We start from the raw sequence: 21,089 nt of genomic DNA, 5'->3' as shown, positions 1-21,089 counted from the left end.
GTGACAAGTGAGAAAGATGAGATACTCAGTCTCGCTACGAAGAGAAACCTGAAAATGTCGAGGCAGTGAAAACTTGCTGGATCAGTTGAACAGAGCAGAAGCTCTCCTGGTCTCCTTTACACACGGACAGGCTGCCTTCTCCCCTAAGTCTCCTGAGAGACATCAGGACAAAGTGGAGAGAGAGAGGAGTCCCACAGGCTAGGAGGGATCAGTAAACAAACTGCTGGAGAGAGCAGGTGGTTTGACCTCCCACATCTCCTTAGTTTCCTTATCTGTAAAACTGATGAGGTTGTTGAAGGAACTAAAGATAACACGCACAGGGCTCCAAGCAGAGTGCTGAACAAAGGGAAGGCAATTACCACCTGGTTATCATCATCTTCACTATCAAACTTCAAAGCAATTGGCACAAAGAGGTCTTTCTATGGCTGGGGAAAATCTCAGCCCATTCTCCCTGTAACAGAGCCCTCAAATGCTACAGGGACTGCTTGGATGATTGGATAAGCTTCCTAAGCGTCATTTCTCCCACTGTACAAAGACATAAACACAGTGGTCCTACCTACGACCTATGACAATCACATACTTAACTGATTGTTAAGCAAATTTTTATTAATTAATTCATTTTTCGCAATAGGAACATGATGTACCCTATCCTCACTCCCCATCCCAAGATCCAGAAATGAGGGGGTTTCCCAACTGTGTTAAATAGCCAGTTCCTCCCACGCCATCTCAAGACTCTAGGATAACCAATGTATACTTAGCCCAAATCATCTCCCGGACGGAGACTCAACTGACAATAATAACACAATTTTACAGCTGAACATGACTGCAAAGCCAGATGAGACGAGCAAAAAACTGTCTTCACCCCGCAGGTGCCTTTTTATGACAATCACCAACTGAAGACAGAAGAGCTTTTCTGTCATTGGCTTTGAAGGACTAGAAGAGACTAACGCTTGGGACCCCTGAAAAGCTCTTAATGCGAGAGTGAGGCGGGCATTTATAAATCACTTAGTGCACACAGCCCCACCGATATACAAAAGGTACTCACAGTTCCTCTCCTGCCCCACTGATATAAAAGAGGTACTCACAGTTCCTCTCCTGGTAGTAAATTAATTTTTCTGAATGGGAGATTGTGGTCTCATAAAATGTCTCACTAATGCTTCTGCTCAAGTGGTTTTACACTCTGGCTAAACAACAGAAGAAGAGGAAAACACCGGTTTTTGAGGGGGGGTTGTGTTTTATTTTTGGCAACCTCTGGTACAGAAGCAGGGATTCCTACCAGAACATGTCCCTCACAGCCTCTTTTCTTACACAACAGGCCTCATTGAGGCTTTCCTCCCCTAATTTGAATTGGCTCCACATTTTCCTCTCTTGTCACTGAATACAGAACTGCGTTAACAAAAATACACAGGACTGGTGTATTACCTACTGATCATGTTCACTGCTTCTCCACATGCATATTCACAGAGTTATGCCATAGTAACTTTTCACACAGCTATCATGTTTGAGGTTTGGATTTTATATTTATATATTACTTACACTTTCCAAAGTATTTCCATCTGTCATTTCACTTGATTGGCAGACCACTCAGTTTTATCTGGGGCTTCACTTGTGGCTCAGATGGTAAAGAATCTGCCTGCAATGCAGGAGACCCAGGTTCAGTCCCTGGGTTGGGAAGATCACCTGGCGAAGGAAATAGCAACAACTCCAATATTCTAGCCTGGAGAATTTCCTGGTGGGCTACAGTCCATGGGGTTGCAGAGAGTTGGACACAAATTAAGAGCAACTAACACTTAACTCTTTCAGTTTTATCTAGACAGCTGGCATCATCCCCATTCAGAGAGGGAACATAGAAATGCAAAACACTCTACTGAAGTTCAACTAGGTCTGCACTCCCAACCTCAAGTTTAAGTTTGAGACTGAGAACCCCTGCATTTTACCCGAAAGTGGCCTGTTAATAAATTCTTAACTAGCTGACAGAATAATTCTTTTAAGCTTTTTTCTAATGTTAGTAGTGCAGAAGAAAGCTCCGCTTTGACCTCTGCTGGCTCAAGTTTTCTTTGGCACAGTAAATATCAAAGCAATGCCAAACTGATAGGTAAATGGCACTCTGACGCAAGCCATGTAAAATATACTTAATAAGGCTATTTAACTTTCTTAAGGGGTTTTCATATTTACATGCAACTGTTTATATGTTGCTCAGAGAGTCATAGAAGGGAACAGACGAGAGAGTTGAGGACGGGGATATGAGTCTTGCTTATGGGTTTGTGGCAAGGTTCCTGCCTGATCCCTGCAAGAGGAATGCAGAGAAGAATGCAAGGAGGAGTCCCAGCCCAGCTCACCTCACTCTTGTCACTCTGCATAACGCAGTGCTAGTGTCCAAGCAAAATGTCCGACATTTCCAAAAGTGCTATTCACCATATGTGCATCTGCCTTAATCATATAGTGGTTTTGACACCTATATTAATGCATTACAAAAATTAGATATTCATTGTTAACATTTCTGAAACGGACTGGTCTGACAATAAATGCTTTTCTTTTTGTACACAAATTTGTTATTTTGAAATAAAAGGGTACAAATGTGAAAAATTAACCTCCCTAGCATAGTTAAAAGCTTATACTAACGTGTCATAAGGACCGTCTGCGATTGCATAAGTGATAACCACAACAGGCATGCCTTCTTCAAATCTACTCACAGTCTTCAATGTTACATGGGATACACTATGAATTTCCATGCTTTTAATGTCTAGTGACATAAGGCTCACTATCTATACCATGTAATCCCACACCACAAGAAAGGGAAGATTTCTGGTGGAGGAAATCACTGTTTTTTTTATTTAAAGGAAGTTACCTACTGTATACTTAAAAAGGAATAATTCTGTATCCAAGAAAGAAAAATAAGGGATCTAAACCATAAACTTATCCTACCAAAGAAAGCAAGCAGTACATCACAAAAATCACACACAAAAATATAAGGCATGTTATAAAATAGAATGCTGTGACTGATAACTCACTGATAAAAATACAATTTACAAGTGTTTTTATTATGTAATAAAGTGTACATGAGTTTAGTTATAATCTTACCTATACATTTTTACTAGTCAAAAATCACCTGACCCAAATATCCCAAGGCAAACACATGAATGTTCAACAGTTGCACAAGTTACTGACAAACATTCTGCTTTGCCCATATTTGCCTAATTTCTTAATTTAGAAAAAGAAGATTTCTGAGCCTGCTTCCACCGGAAGATGCCACAGGTCAAGCAGGTCTGCTTCCCTTGGCGGGCTGGTCCTCCCCGCCGCAGCCCCGGCCCTAAGCACCTCGGGGTGCTGATCCCACAGCTCCCCCAGAGCCCCTGCACACGGAGCCCTGTAAGCGTGACCGGCATGACACACCTCACTATACACACCTCACTATACACCTCACTATACAGCACCGTGCTTAAAACAGAGCCCCGGGTCTTATTTTCCTAACTTGTTTTCTCTCAAGGGACCTCAGGCTTGATGCTAAAAAAAAAAAAACAGAATGCATTCAATTGCATATATACATAGGAAATAAGAATTCCCTCTAATCTCTGCACAGACAACTGAACAATATTTCACGCTCATCTAGCCTCAGACCCGGTCTGTCAACAGGCACGTCTTAACACCTCCTTGACAAAATTTTACACGCTGGAGCCAAGAAGATTCGCTCACCAGAGAGAGGCATCCTGGCTGAATCCTAGTCTCCAAAAGGGTTTCTCATTCTCTCTTCCCTGTAATAAGCCTCGAATTCAATACAAACAAAAGCGCAGCAGCTACTCTAAAGAAGGGGGAAAAGGAACTGTGAAAGCATCAGTAGGGAAATCAACTACATATTTGGAATTGTATGGGAATAAGTTAACAAGAAGAAAACAGGCAGCTGGCAGGAAGAAATGTTAAGGAAATTATTGAGACATGATACACTTCCTGTCAAAACAACACATGAGGTGGTGATTCACTTGATCAGTATCTTTTAAGCGCTATGGACTTTAAATGCTCCATACGTTCAGTGATATTCAATTGTGGCAACGAAGGCATTTATTTTTTAATTTTAAGCACTAAACTGTTCAAACGATGTTGTGCTCCAAAATAAAAGCCAGCATGTACTCAGGGTGTCCACAGTAGTATTCTTTAATGTCACTAAGGAAAGATACAGAACTGCCACTTGCCTCCCCTAGTTTAAAACTGGTGGCCACAGATGCAATTCAAGTTGTGCAGAGCTGTCGCCCAACAACAGAAACATTAGAATCAATTCCCCCCTTGATCCAACATTCAGAATTCTATAAAATTGCTTCCATTCTCAAGTGTCTGTAGTCAGGGAAAAAAACAGCGTCTGTGTGTATGTGTGTGTGCATAGAGCTAGATTTTTCCATACAAATTCAAAATGCAAAGTCATTATAAACATATTGTCAAAACAAATTTAAATAAATACAAAATAGGACTTTCAGTTTGATAATAACCAATTTCTCCCCTGCCCCTTACCAAACAGTTATGGTAAATGTTTTATAACAAACAATTTGAAATTTAAAAAGTTTAATTAGCAACAATTACATAAGTTTAATAAGAGTTTTCAAAGTAAGTGCTGAGTTATGACATCTGAAAGAATATTCTAATTATATTTATGAACTAAGTATACAGATTTGCATTAAAATACCTATTTCTTAAGTTCACTTCTGTTTTTATAACGTCACTGAGGCAGATACATATTTACAATACAGATGATGTTTAGGAAACTATAACAACAAAGCAAAGGCTGGGCAATACCCTGATTCCCATTGTCCCAGGCACACCTCCCAGGCGGCTGAGCGCACCTGCCCCACCACCTCCACATCACAACACACTCACTTTCTTTCATGGCTGCTGACCTGACAGCACTGAGAACTCCTCAAAAGCTATGACTATTCCCAAGCCTCTTCTCTCTAAGCCTCCAGCACCCATATAAGCCTGCCTTATAGTAACTACTAGCCAAGCTCAACACAGTGAAGGTTCAAAACTCTAGCAGAGAATTTCAGCTTCTGGTTCAAGATGGTGGAGTGGAAGGACATGGGCTCAGCTCCTCCTGCAAGAATACCAAAGCTGAAACTACCTGTTGAATAACCGCCAACAGGAGAATGCTAGAACGCACCAGAAAAGAAACCTCACATGCAAAGACAAGAAGCTGCAGGGAGATGGCAGGAGGGGTGCAATCCCGACAAAACCAAATCCCACACCCACCAGGTGAGTGACCCACAAACTGGAGCACAATTATACCTAAGAAGCTCTCCCTCTCTTGTGAAGTTCTGAGCCCCACGCCAGGCTTCCCTGCTGGGGATCCAACAAAGCGACTGGGTATCCCCAGGGAATCTGACCTTGAAGGCCAGCAAGTCTGATTATAGAACTTCCACAGGACTGGGAGAAACAGATTTCATTCTTGGAGGGCACAAACAAAATCTTTCACACACCAAGACCCAGAGGAAAGGAGCAGTGACCCCACAGGAGACTAAATCAAAACTACCTGCTAGTGGTGGAGGGCCTCCTGAGGAGGCCGCCCTTGGCATAAACCCTCTTGGAGGGCACCATTAACCCTACCGTAGAGTCCAAGGCTAGGTTACTTCAGGCCAAAAAACTACAGGGAGGGAGCCCATCAGCGCCCATCAGCAGATCACTGGATTAAAGCTTTACTGAGCAGGGCCCTGCCCACCAGAGCAAGACCCAGTTTTTCCCACCACCAGTCCCTCCCATCAGGAAGCTTACACCAGCCTCTCAGCCTCCTCCATCAGAGGGCAGACAGAAGAAGAAAGAAGATCCACAGTCCCCACAACAGCTAAAACAAAAACATTACAGAAAGTTAATCCAGGATGAAAAAGCAGAAAGTTATGTCATACATGAAGGGATAAGATAAAACCCCAGAAAAACAACTCAATGAAGTGGAGACAAGCAACCTTCTAGAAAAAGAATTCAGAATAATGATAGTGGAGATGAAGCAGGATCTCAGAAAAGCAACAGAAAAGATGCAAGAATTGTGTACCAAAGACCTAGAAGAACTAACGAACAAACAAGCAGAGATGACTATAACACTGGAAGGAATCAATAGCTGAATAACTAAGGCAGGAGAATGGATAAATGACCTGGAGGACAGAATGGTGGAAATCACTACTGCAGAAGAGAATATAGAGAAAAGAATGAAGACAGTCTAACAGACCTCTGGAACAACATTAAACACACCAACATTTGCATTACAGGGGTACCAGAAGGAGAATAGAGACAGAAAGGACCTGAGAAAACATTTGAAGTAATAATAGCTGAAAACTTCCAAAACATGGGAAAGGAAATAGTCAACTAAATCCAAGACACACAGATAATCCCAGGCAGGATAAACCCAAGGAGGAACACATCAAGATACATAGTAATCAAACTGACAAAAACTAGAGAGGAAGATAAACTATTAAAAGCAACAAGGGAAAAACAACAAATAACATACAAGAAGACTCCCATCAGGCTATCAGCTGATTTCTCAATAGAAACTCTACAAGCCAGAAGGGAATGGCATGATATTTTAAAGTGATGAAAGGGAAAAACCTACAACCAAGAATACTCTACCCAGCAAGACTCTCCTTCAGATTTGATGGAGAAATCAAAAGTTTTCCAGACAAGCAAGAGTTAAGAGAATTCAGTACCACCAAACCAGCTTTACAACATATGCTAAAGGAAATTCTCTAGGTGGGAAACATAAGAGAAGGAAAAGACCTACAGAAAATAAACCCAAAACAATTTTTAAAAACGGTGATAGGATCATTCATATCAATAATTACTTTAAATGTAAATACATTAAATGCACTAACCAAAAGAGAAAGACTGGCTGGGCAGATGAAAACATGTGCATGTATGTACGTCCACTTACCACATCACTCTGCTTGACCACCTAAATTGTATGTTATTATTTTATATTGTTAGGTTAATCATGTTCCCATTATGGCTTGCAATTGTAATTATCTTTTTTTTCATCTGGCTATTGATTGTGAAAGCAGATAAACATCTTTTACTATTGTGATTATGTAACTATTACTCACTTAATACCATTGTTTCATGATTGGTCAACAGAAAAATAACAGAACTCTATCAGCAAAACTAGGATTTAATACGAAAAAAAAAAAAACTCTTAACAGAACTCTTAAACTCCCTAAGGTAGAAAAATTTTGGAAAGAACTCCTGGATAAATGTTTAGAGCCCCTACATCCAGTAAGTAAAATCCCAAACAGAAAAATGCCCAGTGTCCAAATCAGCAGTACAATAAGGTATCTTTATCTTCAGGTGCCATGCCTTAAAATGGCAACTTTTCATGAGTACAATTTTGCTTTCTTTAATATTACTAATCAGAAGCTACATTAAATAACAGAGGTTTTATAAATTTGCTATACCTTTTTTTTTAAAAAAAAAAAGAAGGGATTTATTTGATTTTACAAGTTTAAAACAAAGTGCAGGGAAGTGGGGAAGCAGGGGAGGAGAAAGAGAAAGAACCATTGTAAGTGTTATGTTGGCTAAAAATCGGCATTTATCAAAAAATGTCATGGTTATCAGTGCAAATTCTCCACCTATCCTACATGGAGTTAGGGACATTAATTCCTTCTGCTAAAATGAAATTAATACCCATTTTCAGTCATGTATGGATTCAATTAAAAATAATTACTTCATTATTACTGGCTGATTCCGCCTCACTGCTCGTGAAGTATTCGGGTAACAAGAACACGAGCTGCCATCACAGGGAAACCTCAGGCTATGAACAACCATTGCTCCCTGTAAAGATGCAACCCTGAAGTAGCTTCCTCAAACCCAGTTTCCTGAACAAGTCAGATGTTGCCACGCGAGTGTCTGAAAGCGCTCTAGGAACCAAGCAGCCGGCTAGTAATCCAAGGGAGGCTCAAAACACCATCCTTACCTCAAGAGAAGCACAGACCTGGAGAGATAGATGTGCCCTAGGAAAGGGGCTGGCCCAACTCCTCAGGCTTCAGATGAGGTCACTAGGGCTGAGGTGACACGATCCCCAGTAGGTCGGTGGCAGCGCTAAGATTTCAACAGAAATTCTGCTTCTGCTTCAGCCTTTGCTGTCCCCAGACCATCTTTTTTAAAAGTTCCTTTTACACAGAATCTACTATCATTTTTAAATAAAAGGCACAAAACACCAGCAATCATGTCCAACTCCCACTAAAAAAAAATTCTTAAATTGAAATCCAGACATCTTGTCTATGTCTATTAATTTCTGCAGCTACTTGTACATAAAGATGCCATACAGCCAATAAACATAAAGTTTCCTACTATGAAGGTGAAAGAAAAAAGAAATGCTTATTCTATTTTTAATTTTAAGAAAAACCAACAAACCAATATCTAAATTCTACTTGGCGTTTCTTTCAAAATGAAAGTTTCCTTAACCTGTCCATGGTAAATTTGAATTTTCCCTAGCCCAGCCCCATTTTTGTAAAATGAAAAGCTAATTTGGTACTTTCTACAGATATGAAAGTCATCTAAGGTATTCATTTTTATTGCAAAACAACCTAATTTAACTATATGTGAAAACTATTTCACTTCAACTTAAAAGTTTTTATTAAAAGGACCAAAATCAAAAGCCATGAGACCTTTGCCTCATAATTTCTGTCCCATAGAATCTTTCTAAGTAAAGAACAAAGAACAATTCAAATTCCCATGACTGATTTTAAAGATTTTTGACATTGTGTTTTATATTCAATTAACAGGCTATCAACATTTCTAATTATTAACTGGGAGAAGAAAAATACATATGTATTTTATAAAACAACTTTGACAAGAATGATACCATTTAAGAGAAATGTTTCTATTTTATTCCCCCTAAGAATGCATCCATTTAAAACTTAATAAAGCACTGACAATAGGTTTTGTGTATTGCCCCTTACAGCCAAGAATAGTGAGTGGCCAGCAGGAAACTGGCTAAGTCTTTAAGGGCTGGGATAACGGGTATAAAAACAACTTCCAGAAATTCATCCCTGAGAACTTCTGACAAGTTGCAAAGCTGGTGATTTCATAAAAGGTAACAATGAAGAGTTAAATGAGCCATTTCTTATACACGAATTTATATACGGATACACAGTAGGATCAAATCCACATCTCCTACCCAATGCATCTCCTGCATTGCCCGCAGATTCTTTACAGCTGAGCTACCAGGGAAGCCCATCCAAATGTTATTATCAACCAGTGAAATCACGACCTAAAGAAATCACCATGGTTCAAAGAAGTAACCCAAGACCTCCCATTTGGAGAAGATATGGATTCTGTGGCGATATAGAGAGATCATTATGTTCAAGGAGCGCAAGACTAAAGCCAGGCCTTGATTCCCGGCATTGCGCTGTTTTCCATTCAGATGATAAAAATAATTGGTTTGCTTTTATCCTCCTCCCTGCCTCTTCTCCAGCACAGATAATGAAGACAGCATGCTCTTAAGAGCTGTGTCAGACAGACTAAAGGCCCAAATAACATGAGGTTGCCAAAAAACTAAAGATAATCAGATTTTTATTTCAATTTATTTAAGGCAGGACATCATGGAAGGAATAGACAGATCTTCTTAGGACTGGTGAGGTAGTGTAGATGAATGATAAGGAGAACTCCTCTACAGCGACTGAGATTTTGTCTACTCTTGGAGGAAGAAAACCTTCCACTTGAAGAGGACAGAAAGAATTTCTGTAAGTGGGAAAGTCGATCCTAAGAGGACACCCAGAGGTGCTGAACAAGTTGCTGCCTCTGGACAGGGTCAAGATGGGAGAGAACCCAATGAGATTTTCCAATCATAATCTACCAAGAGCTGTAGACAATGACAGGACTCAAACATAGGAGAAAGCCAAGTTTCAAAAAAGCCAATCCTAATGACCTATGTGGGGAAAGAATCTAAAAAACAGTGGATATATGTGTAACAGATTCACTCTACTGTATCCCTGAAACTAACACAACATGGTAAGTCAACTATACTCCAATAAGATTTCTTTAAAAAAAAAAAACAGAAACTAGAGACAGAAGGAGCTTCAAACTCATCACAAGCAAGATTCTAGAGTAGATTAAAAGCTGGTGTGAGTACCTCAGAGGAAGCAGTAGCTACCTGGAGCCAGTGTAAGCTCTGTAAGAACAAGTCACGTGAGAGTAACCCCAGTCCACTATGTGGTCACCAAATTGGTAATTCCATATAGCAGACGTACAGTAGATTTGGTTGAAATAGCATATATCCTTATGACAGGATGGAGAATTAAGAATCAGATGCCAGTGCAAACAGGAATAACTCTCTGAATAACTTTATCTAAAATTGATAAACATTAATTTGAAGTAAAGTCTGTATGTGCGAGTATGCTCAGTCATGACCAGCTCTTTGCGATCCGATTGACTGTAGCCCACCAGGCTCCTCTTGTCCATGGGATTCTCCAGGCAATACTGGAATGGGTTGCCATTTCCTCCTCCAGGGGATCTTCCCGACCCAGGGATTGAACCCAGGTCTCCTGAATTGCGGGCAGATTCTTTACCACTGAGCCACAGGGAAGCCCTGTGTATGGAAACATCAAATTGTTCTGCCCTTGACCTCAGCCTAGGCAACAATTTTATTCCTTAAAACAGTGAAGAAACACATATCCAATCTGTGGATAACTTGGAATAAAAAAGGGTTGTGAATGATTAATGTATAGATAAACAATCTAAAAGACTTTAAAAGGCTAGAACAGATGGTCATATACAGGAAATTTAGATAAATATTAAGTTTTATTCATGGGACTAAGAAGCCAATTGTACACATCCATGAATGAAGAGATGTGACTCAGCAGCACCATGTGTAAAAAGAAACTTACTTATTTTGAGATGACTGACCATCAAGAGTCAGCAATCTTGTTTTAGAAGGACTATGGCCGGAAAGCCATTGCTAAGAAAAATTATTACTCTATCCCAGGTTCTGTGCTAAGCATTTTTAACAACCCTATTTAAGAGAAATAGGTAAAAACAGACTAAAAGTTCAGATGACTCGCCCAACACAAGGCAGAAAGTAACAGCTGAAGAGCCTCCTTGCTTTCCTAATCTGCAGCTGACAATCTTAACCACGAGGCTTCAGTGCTTACTGGGGCGGGGAGGGATGCTGGGGAGGAAAGATGGAATCTCAGCAAGGGTTAGAATGGTTCTACTTAGCATCAGTCAGCATCTAGAAGCATTATACTTGAAGAACATAGCAAATTGGTATATGTTCAGTATTCAAGGTAGTGAGATAATTCAAAATCATGTCACTTAACAAGAGTTGAAAGAGATTTACTAACTTAAATAGTCTTCGAGGTAGGTACATAATTAATTTTCAAAAATGTAAGACAGCCCACCTACAAACCATTCAAAAATGTAAGGTTTCCAAAGATAGCCTACCTACAAACCATTCAAAAATGTAAGCTTTCCAAAGATAGCCCACATACAAACCATTAAAAAATGTAAGGTTTCCAAAGATAGCCCACCTACAAACCAATGAAAACAGCCCTGGAAAAGCTCTACACTACACAGCAGCAGCAGAAACCCTGTGGAGCTCAAAAACAGAGGATGACAGCACAGAAAAGCCTAGGAAGCATCTGCCGGCATCACTCCATCCCTCAGTCCAGGGCAGCTTGGTGCCAAGAAGGATCCCCTTGGAGGGATTTCACGCCACAAATAAAAGGACAGTAGGAGAACCCTGGCAGGCCCCCTCATCAATTCACAAAGGATGACAGAGAGGAAAAACAAAAGAACTACAAAGCAATCAGAAAGCAATTAACAAAATGTCAATAGTGTGTCCTTTGCTATCAATACCTAAATTACTCTAAATGTAAGTGGTTTAAATTAAAAGACAAAGAGTAGTTGAATGGACAAAAGCTCAAGACCCAGGTATATGCTTTCTACAAGAAACTCAAACTTTAAGGACTTTCATAGGCTAAAAGTGAAAGAATAGGAAAAGACATTCCATGCAAATAGAAACTAAAAGAACAGGGGTACCTATACTTATGAGACAAAATAAACTTTAAAAGTTGTAACAAGGGACAAATAAGGTCACTATATAATAATGAGGTCAGTTCATCAAGAGGATATACAATTATATGCATGCTGATGGCTCAGATGGTAAAGAATCTGCCCGCAATGCGGGAGACCGGGTTCAGTCCCTGGATTGGGAAGATCCCCTGGAGAAGAGAATGGCAACCCACTCCAGTATCCTTGCCTGGAGAATCCCATGGACAGAGGAGCTTGGAGGGCTACAGTCCATGTGGTTGCAAAGGGTCGGACACAATTGAAGCAACTTAACACACACAACAAATCTGAAGGCAGAAACAGCAATTCAAGAGTAGAGGACTTCACAATAGACAGATTATCCAGATAGAAAATCAAGAAGGAAATAAAGAATTTAAACAATACTTCCAGTCAAATGTACCTAACAAACATACAAAACATTCCATTCAACAGCAGAATACACATACTTCTTATGCACACACACATCTTCCAGGAGAGTATTTTGGGTCACAAAATTAGTCTTAACAAATTTTTAAGAAGATGAAAGCCATATAAAATATCTTTTTCAATCACAATGATTAACGCTAGAAGTCAATAACAGGAAGAATGTCAGAATAAAAATCAGATGTGTGGAAATTAAATTACACTTCTAAAAAACCAACTGGTCAAAGAAGAAATCAAGTAATCCAAAAATCTTGAGATTAAAAATAGAAACACAACATACCAAAACTTATGTGATGTAGCAAAGGCAGTTCTAAGAGGGAAGTTTATAGTGATTAACACTTAAACTAATGAAAACAGAAACATACATAAATCAATAAATGTGTTAATAAATGCAGAAAAAGCATTTAACAAAAGTTCAACATCCTTTAATAAGAATTCAACAAATTGGGTATAGAAGAAACATACCTCAACATAATAAAAGCCATATATAACAAACTCATAGATAATACCATACTCAACAGTGAAAAGATAGAAAGCTTTCCCTCTGAGATCCGGAATAAGACAGGATGTCCTCTCTTACCATTTCTAGTCAACACAGTACAGAAGTTCTAGTCACAGCAATTAGACAAGAAGAATTAAAAGGCATTCAAGTGGGAACGGAAGAAATAAAAATGTTTCTTTGAAGATGACATGATCTTACATAGAAAATCCTCAGTACTCCATCGAAAAAAAAACTGTTAGATCTAATAAATGAAGTCAGTAAAGTCACAAAACACAAAATCAACACACAAAAATCTATACACTAATTAACTGTCTGGAGAATAAAGACAATAATGCCATTTACAATAGCATCCAAAAAAAGTAAGATCCTTAGGAATAAATTTAACAAAAGAAGTGAAACATCTATATATCAAAAACTGTAAGACACTGAAGGTACTAAAGTGGAACAACACTCGTGTGCATGAATCAGAGGAGTTAATATTGTTTAAATGCCCATACTGCCCAAAGCCATCTACAGATCCAATATAATCCCTATCAAAATTCCAATTATTTTTCATAAAAATAGAAAACAATTGTCCTAAAGTGTGTATGGAACCATAAGAGACTGAATGGACAATGCAATCTTAAGAAGAACAAGGTTGGAGGCATCACACTTCCCGATTGCAGGTTATATTACAAGCCTATAACAATCAATATAGCATGGTACTCACATAAAAACAGACACAGAGATCAATGAAAGAGAATTGAAAGCCCAGAAATAAACCCATGCCTGTATGGTCAATATTTAACAATGAAGCCAAAAATACTCAGTGGCAAAAAAGATCGTCTCTTCAATAAATGATGCTGGGAAAACCAGACATCCATATGCAAAAGAAGAAAATTGGACCACTATCCTACACCACTCACAAAAATTAACTTGAAATGGATTAAAGATTTGTAAGACCTGAAACCATAAGACTCCTAGAAGAAGGTATGGCAGGGGAGCGCCTTAAGGTCAGTCTTGGCAGTGATTTTTGGATATGACACCAAAAGAACAAGGAACAAACGCAAAAAATCAACAAGTGGGACTATACCAAACTAAAGCTTCTGCACAGCAAAAGAAACCATCAACAAAATGAAAAGGCAACCTACAAAATGGGAGAAAATATATGTAAACCATATATCTAACAAGGGGTTAATATCCCAAACATATAAGGGACCTCATACAACTCAGCAGCAAAACAAAATCTCATTTTTCAAATGGGTAGGGACTTCCCTGGTGGTCCAGTGGTTAATATTCCAAAGCAGGGGGCACATGTTCAATCCCTGATCAGGGAATTAATTAAGACCCCACATGACACACCATGCAGTCAAATGATTAAATAAAACAAAACAAACAAAATGGGCAAAGAACCTACATATTTTAACAAAGACAACAAACAACATCAATGACTATAGTTTAAAAATATGGTATTGTATACTGGAAAGTTGCTGAGAGCAGATCTTGAGTGTTCTCATCATAGAAAAAGTTAACTATGTGAGGTGATGGATGTGTTGATCATCTTGATCTTGGTAATTGTTCCATAATGTACATGTATGTCAAATCATGTTGCACAATTTGACAAATAAGTGTGTGTATCTAAAGTTTAGGGAAGAAAACAAAGACAGACTGGGGTATCTGTGGTTATTAGTCCCCCATTACTGAAAGTATCAAGGACAACAATCAAATGGTCAACCATTTGGAGGTATGCTATACGTGGAGATTGTTCACTTGCTAGAAACTAAAGAAAAATCTTTCGGGTTTCCTTCAGTCTTAAGACTATAACTCTGAACAAGAATTTCATTCATTTCCCCAGACAGAATGTACAGTTACCTAAAAGAGGCCTGGGTAGCCTCTCATTTATATCTGAGAAGGACTAGCCATCTAATTTCTTGAGCAACATTCTCCTTCCCTCCCCTGCATCTCAATATTTTCCAATGCAATCCACACCTGATACAAAGGAAAACATCACTATTAGCATCTGTGGGGATGCTGTAAATTAGGACTTGATGTAACAGCGGAATTACTAACCAACCATCCAGTATGTGTGTATTCTGCTTGGAGACCCTACAAAGTAGCCTAAACCAGAGTTCTTGCCATAAATCGGCTTACACTCAAGTTGGAAAATTGAGAATTCAGTCAACAGTTTCAGAGAGATGGTAGCTTAAGCTTGCTTTGATGACTGCAAAAGACTTCAGCTAGAAAGTAAAAGGGAACAAAGGAACAAAGTCAAAGAAGTTAGGAAATATAGGGCTTGTTCCACAGGCAGTTACTAGTCCTGGCTAATGGGAGCAGAGGGTCCACGAGGCCAGGCAGTAGGAGACATGTGACGCTGACCGTTTAAAGGAATGCCATGAAAATCACCCTTTCCTGGATTCTTTCAGCTGCAGAAAGCCAGAAACACTAAAGGTTAAGAAAGTAGCTAGCAAACCCTTTTATAAGTAACTAGTGTCACCTTTTAAAAGATGATGCTGGGCCCAAGTTAAACGATCCTGAACCCAGGTGATTGCAACAAACAGCCAGGCTTAGAATCCTGGGTTAGAGACTCAATTAACCCATAATCTCACTAATCACTGAGCACCCCACACTTTTTTAAACTGACACCTGACCACATAGCAAACCAGGAGTCTGGTGGAGCAAGAAAGAGGACCATGCACAGACAATAAACAACAGTCACTAGTGGGGAAGAGACGGATTTGCTCCAGAAAGACCTCGCCTGGACCACTCAGAAGTCCTTAGAGACTGCCTTTGCTCCAAAGCCTTCTAGTTTACAGCATCCCTGCAAAGGCCACTGGTGATGTTTTCCTGTGTGTCAGGTGTGAAAATATTTTAACCATGAAATTCAGAAATAATCAGCCCACTTGTTTTTCACCTTCTCAGCTCTACCCCACCCCCTCTTCCACAAGGAGTGGGGTTTTCCACAGAAGAAAGGATGCAGGATGGTCTATGACCCATAGGCATGGGCTCCAGACTTTCATGTCTGAAATCCCTCTGAACTAAGTCCAGAAAGATAACTCAGTCATTTCAACCTGATGACTGTCTGGTGATCAAGGTGAGGTAAGTTAATAGTATTATTTCACAATCCCTTCAAATGTTTCCTGACCGCCCGCTGCAGGTGCGGGACTGACCCTGTCGAGAGTACATTTCTGGCCATGTTGCCTAAGACAGGAAAAGCCGAATTGACATTCACCCTCCTCACCTTCAAATTTCAGGACTGCATCGAATGTTAGAAGCAGCAGGTCCTTAGAGACCATCAAGTCTACTCCTTCCACTTTGACCATATGAGGAAGCTGAGAACCACAGAGGGGTTATACTTGCCCAAGGTTACACAGCTGAGAGGTCACAGGCAACAGTCTCCATTCTTGCCCTGGGCTCCCAGCCTAGGGCACTTCCCCCTGAGATCACACAGACATCTCCTGCGTTCTGAAACCTGGAAAACCTGCTCAAGATCCCTTTCTTTTCAGTGCCTATTTTCCATTTGTTATAAATCCAATCATCATTTTCTGACACTTAATCTCTGCCAGGCACTACTAGAAGTGCTCTTTGCAAATTAACTCACTGACTTTCCCCAGCAACCCTAGAGGGCAGGTTACAATGATTATCCCCATTTCACAGATGCGAAACCTGAGGTAGAGGCGACAGAGTCAGGTCCATCTCATGAGACAGACTGGCTCCAGAGTCCCCACTCTTAACCACTTGTGATAGTTTATGAAGGATAATTGCTTTAAACTATAAAATAATGGAAGAAGTGCAAGCCTTGAAAAGGGCATGATCACTAGTGTATGATAATGAATCTAAGAGCTAAACCATACATTTTGTTAACATATGCAATATATTTCATGATTATTTTTTAAGGGACTGTGTGTCTGAGAGAAATATAGAAAGCATATTAACATTTTAAGCATTTTTAAAGGTAAAATGATCACATGCACAGTAGTCAGTCTGCCAGCTGAAACAGGCAGAATGTTACCTGAGCGCTGGTTCCACTTAACGCTATTACCTAAGTGAAGCTGTCGCCCGTCTTCTCCTATGCTGGTCTTCATCCTTGGCTATGAGGCACCCCTTTTACATCAACCCCTCCAGAAACCAAACCTCAAAATAACACACTGAGGATTAAAATAAGAGACTGCACCTCTGAAGATTACATTTTTTTTAAAAATGTCCAAAATCAAGATCACTGGAACAAATGCACAATATTCAATTATGTTTTCACTCTCCTTCATACTAAAAATGTTGTCAAATCTCATTACCTTGGTTATCCAGGAGAAGTCCAGGAAAAATCATGGTAGAAATAAGAAAATTACGATTGTGCCCAAGATCAAATTTCAAGGGAAAAACTGCAGTCAAGCTAAGAAGATGCACTACCACAGAAAAAAGTTACCTGACATTTTATCACCCAAAAGTCTTACTGTTGACTGTGGAGAGGCCCACTCAAAATGCAACAGATCCTAAAATCCCTAAAATCAGAAAAGTATTGCCTTAGATACGAACCCCACAGTAAAGAAATCAAAGCAGAACGCAGAGCCAGGCATATGGTAGGTCCTCAAATATTTGTCAAACACATATAAGAAAATGTTCACCAAAGAAAGAAACATGATACAGACTGTCAGAATGCAAAATAGCAAGCGACACTGCTTAGAGGTTTTAAGAATTTTTAAATACCAAGATGATAGCAAAAGAACTAAGGATTATCTAGTACCTGACCTGTACTTCTTAAGAAAAAGAACTCTAAGCCCAGCCTGGCCTAAGGGAGGGATCTGGGCTCAAGCCCTACAGCGTGGCATAATATTTGCAGTACAACTCTAACATGGCAAAATTCCCTGAATTTGGTGCACTTCCAATATAACACTGTTTTTAATATAGAACTCTCAACAGCAGTTGCCAGGCTTGACCCATCTCTTCATAACAAATTCAAGGTCCTGCTAAAGCAACATAAATACAAATGCAATTAAACAAAAACTACATAAACCAGGTCTGCCATATCTGATCAGTAAATTAAAGCATAATAAAATTACAGTTGGCCTGGCAGTTTCAGAGTAATTTGGACTCTATGCAGTACCATTCTAGTCATATTCCAATTGCAAGGGGTTTTCCGACATTTATACCATAAATCTTTTTTCTGGGGAGCCACACTTGGCCATAAACTCTGGCTGAATGTGAAGTCAGAGCTTAAGTACCAGTATAGGGGCTACTAATTCTGTATAGAATCCTTAATATAGAAGTAATATTATAGTCTTTTATGTTTTAATACCTCTTTAGAACACATTTCCTTTTCTCATATACCAAAGGAGGTCACGTAACAGACCTCACCTGAAATTCCTGCGAAATTTAAGTCTGAGCCACAACAGTAGTTTCTTATAAAAGCACAATGAGAAAATATTCCAAACTCTTCTGCAGTACTCACATGATTAAGCAAACAAACAAAAAAAAAAGGTGTGAAACACAAGTGACGAACCTGATGAAATTTCATAGAGCGTTAGTTACCAACTACTATTTTCCTCTCTACCTTTAAGTGTTTCTAAACTGCTTTAAGGACAGGAGAGGTGCTTCAAAGGAAAGTCTAATGACACACCTGTTACATAACCTGTTCTTGGTTGACCAGGTTATGTGGCTTTGATAAGGAAGAAAATATAATCAAAAGCAGGACAAACATTAGTTCTCTGTTCCGCCTTCTCACATTAGCCAGGGCATTCAGCTGAGTCACATGTCCAATAGCTAGCTCTGTGCCTCAGTTTCTCTAATCACTAACCATGAGGTTTGATGCTATTCAAATTCCTACTGGATCAAAGTTAATGAGCACAACAATCACACAGAAAGTCCACATTGTGACATTAAACTGAAATGCTATGTTGTGGAAGAAAAGAGCCAAAGGTTTTTGCAGTAGTCATTTGTTTTCCTCCAAATAACTCCATAGGAGTCAGCTTGGCCATAAATCAGGATAAGGTAAATACCTGTGTGCTTTAAGAAAGTGCATATAAAAACTCAAGACAGATAAATTAAAAAGCTTCCCAGGTTAAGCTGTCACTGCTTGGACTATCATGTTCAAAGATCAACCCACAGAACCCAAGAGAACAGGTCTTTGATTTTTTATTGTGAAAAAAGGACTTCAATTCCCCTGACATCTTCAGGGCCTAGAACACAAGATGGCAAAGCTTTAGAAAACCTGGGGCCCCATAGGACCCCAAATGATCAGTTCTTTCTAAACATCTCACATTTTCTTATTTTTTACCCAATTGGTGGGGGTCTGGTGATAAAACCTCTTTAACTCTGAGTCTGCAGAGGTCTGTCGCGACCCAGGCAGGGGTCAAGAAGAGAGATGCTGCGCAAACACAGATGTTGCTGCCAGCTGAAACCAAGGAGGGGGGCGGGTCTGCTGTGGGTTCCTCGGGAGGCAGATGGATTCTCTCCTGGAAATCTAATTGGTGTCTGGGAAACGAGAGCTGGGTTTCCAAGGCGGCCTGAGCACCCAGCTTCTATAGAGCCCTTCACAGGCGAGGAAGCCTCCTTGGCGCCAGCACAGGACGTCATCATGCCCCACCGTGGAAGACTCCCAGCACAGGAACGTTAGGGGACCACCACGCGCACCCCAGGTTCCCAGGGGAAAAGAGACCCACAAAATAATCCTATGGAAGTCCAACGGAATTCTGGCCGCCTCTCCTAACCTGGATAACTATAGATACCTTTTAAAGCACACTTATATTTCCACGCGAAAGAAACGTTGGCGCTTGTGTCCTGAGCGGAATTCCGCTCGCTCTGCTGCTCTCCGGGGACCCGGCCCCGCCGCGCACCCCTGACCCGGGGCCAGGCACTGATGGCGAGGGGCGAGCCCAGCTTTCGAGGCTCTCCCTTCTCCACCGCAGAAAGACCGCTGATTTCCCCGGCAGCCGAACGACAGAGACCCAGCTTCCACCCACCCATTCCCGGCCCCCGGCGCGGGGCCGACAGGGGCGAGAGGGGCCGCGCGGCCAGGGGACCCCGCGCTCCGCCGCCGCCGCGCCGCCTCTGCACTTGTTGCAGTCCCCGAGGGGCCCGGAGGCGGCGGCCATCCTCCTCGCCGCTGAGCCCGCGGCAGCACCCCTTCCCAACCCCTGGAGACCCTGGACCCTCGAGAAAGTGCTCCGCGACGGCGAACTCAGGTGAGGCGGACAAACTTTTCCGCCCCGAGGCGCCGAGGGACGCGAGGATGGAGCCCCCAAAGAGCACTTACCCGAAGCTGCGGCCCCGCAGCCTCCGGCGCCCGAGCGAGCCGCTGCCCCGGCGCCCAGCCCGCGGGCGCTCGGAACGCGCCGCCGGAGCCGGGGAGGCTCTCCCCAAGCGGCCCACGCCCGGCGGCTGCGGCGCGGCCCGGCCGGCGCGAGGGGGCGGAGCCGAAGCCGCGCTCCGGGGCCGGGCTGGCTGCGCCCGCCGCTGGGGACGCCCCGCTTACTCCGCGCCTGCCGGCTGCCGTTGGATCCGGCATCACATGGCCCGGCCTGCCCGCCACCGCGCCCGACACCGGCTCCAGGAAGAAACCTGAAGCTGCCCTACCGCGCGGGCTCCGCCGGCCCCCTCCCGCCGCCGGCGGCCGCTCGCCTGGGCGTCCCTCCCCCGGCCCCCAGCACCAGGACCGGGAGAGGCTGCCGGACCGGGGGCGCGAGGTTGCGCCCGAATGGCGGCGCCCGCGCGCCCCGGATCCCACAGGAGTCAGGGGCCGGCTGCCCGCTCCTGAAAGGAGATGTGCAGGGCCCAAGGAAGGCCCAGGCTGCCCTCAGCCAAAAGCCACCACCGTTGTGACTGAACGTGCTCCAGTTCTTACCTAAGCATCAGTAGACGCCTCTTGTTTCTCGAGGCTCACGATCCTCCAGCCCAGAGTTTCACCAGCTCTGTGATTGTCTGCGTGTTCACGCCCGCAAGGGGCTCATTAGAAGTCATCATAATTCTGACCAGTGCAAATTCGATACATGAAGCAAGGCACCCAAAGCTGGTGCTCTGGGACAACCTAGAGGGATGGGGTGGGGAGGGAGGTGGGAGGGGGGTTCAGGATGGGGGACACATGTACACCCGTGGCTGATTCATGTCGATGTATGGCAAAAACCACCACAATATTGTAATTAGTCTCCAATTAAAATAAAAATTA

General features: G+C 41.8%; 1 protein-coding gene across 5 annotated transcripts in view; it reads right to left on the bottom strand.

Moving 5' to 3' along the window:
* Nucleotides 1–20,787, bottom strand: part of ARHGEF28 (Rho guanine nucleotide exchange factor 28) — a 320,275-nt gene extending 299,488 nt beyond the window's left edge. For 3 of the 5 annotated variants that reach the window (XM_065905707.1, XM_065905709.1, XM_065905710.1), the window contains exon 1: nt 3,694–3,795. In XM_065905707.1, coding sequence (XP_065761779.1) covers nt 3,694–3,706 — 13 coding nt within the window. In that variant the 5' untranslated portion in view covers nt 3,707–3,795. Of the gene's footprint in view, nt 1–3,693; nt 3,796–20,180; nt 20,448–20,768 lie in introns of those variants that run through there. The other 2 variants (XM_065905708.1, XM_065905711.1) reach the window with 2 other exon arrangements.
* Between the last annotated feature and the right edge of the window lie 302 nt (nt 20,788–21,089).

Source organism: Muntiacus reevesi, chromosome 14 (genome assembly GCF_963930625.1).
Source record: "Muntiacus reevesi chromosome 14, mMunRee1.1, whole genome shotgun sequence".
Lineage (NCBI taxonomy): Eukaryota > Metazoa > Chordata > Mammalia > Artiodactyla > Cervidae > Muntiacus > Muntiacus reevesi.
The sequence above is the reverse complement of the archived record's forward strand: the minus strand, read 5'-3'. Positions and strand labels throughout refer to the sequence as shown.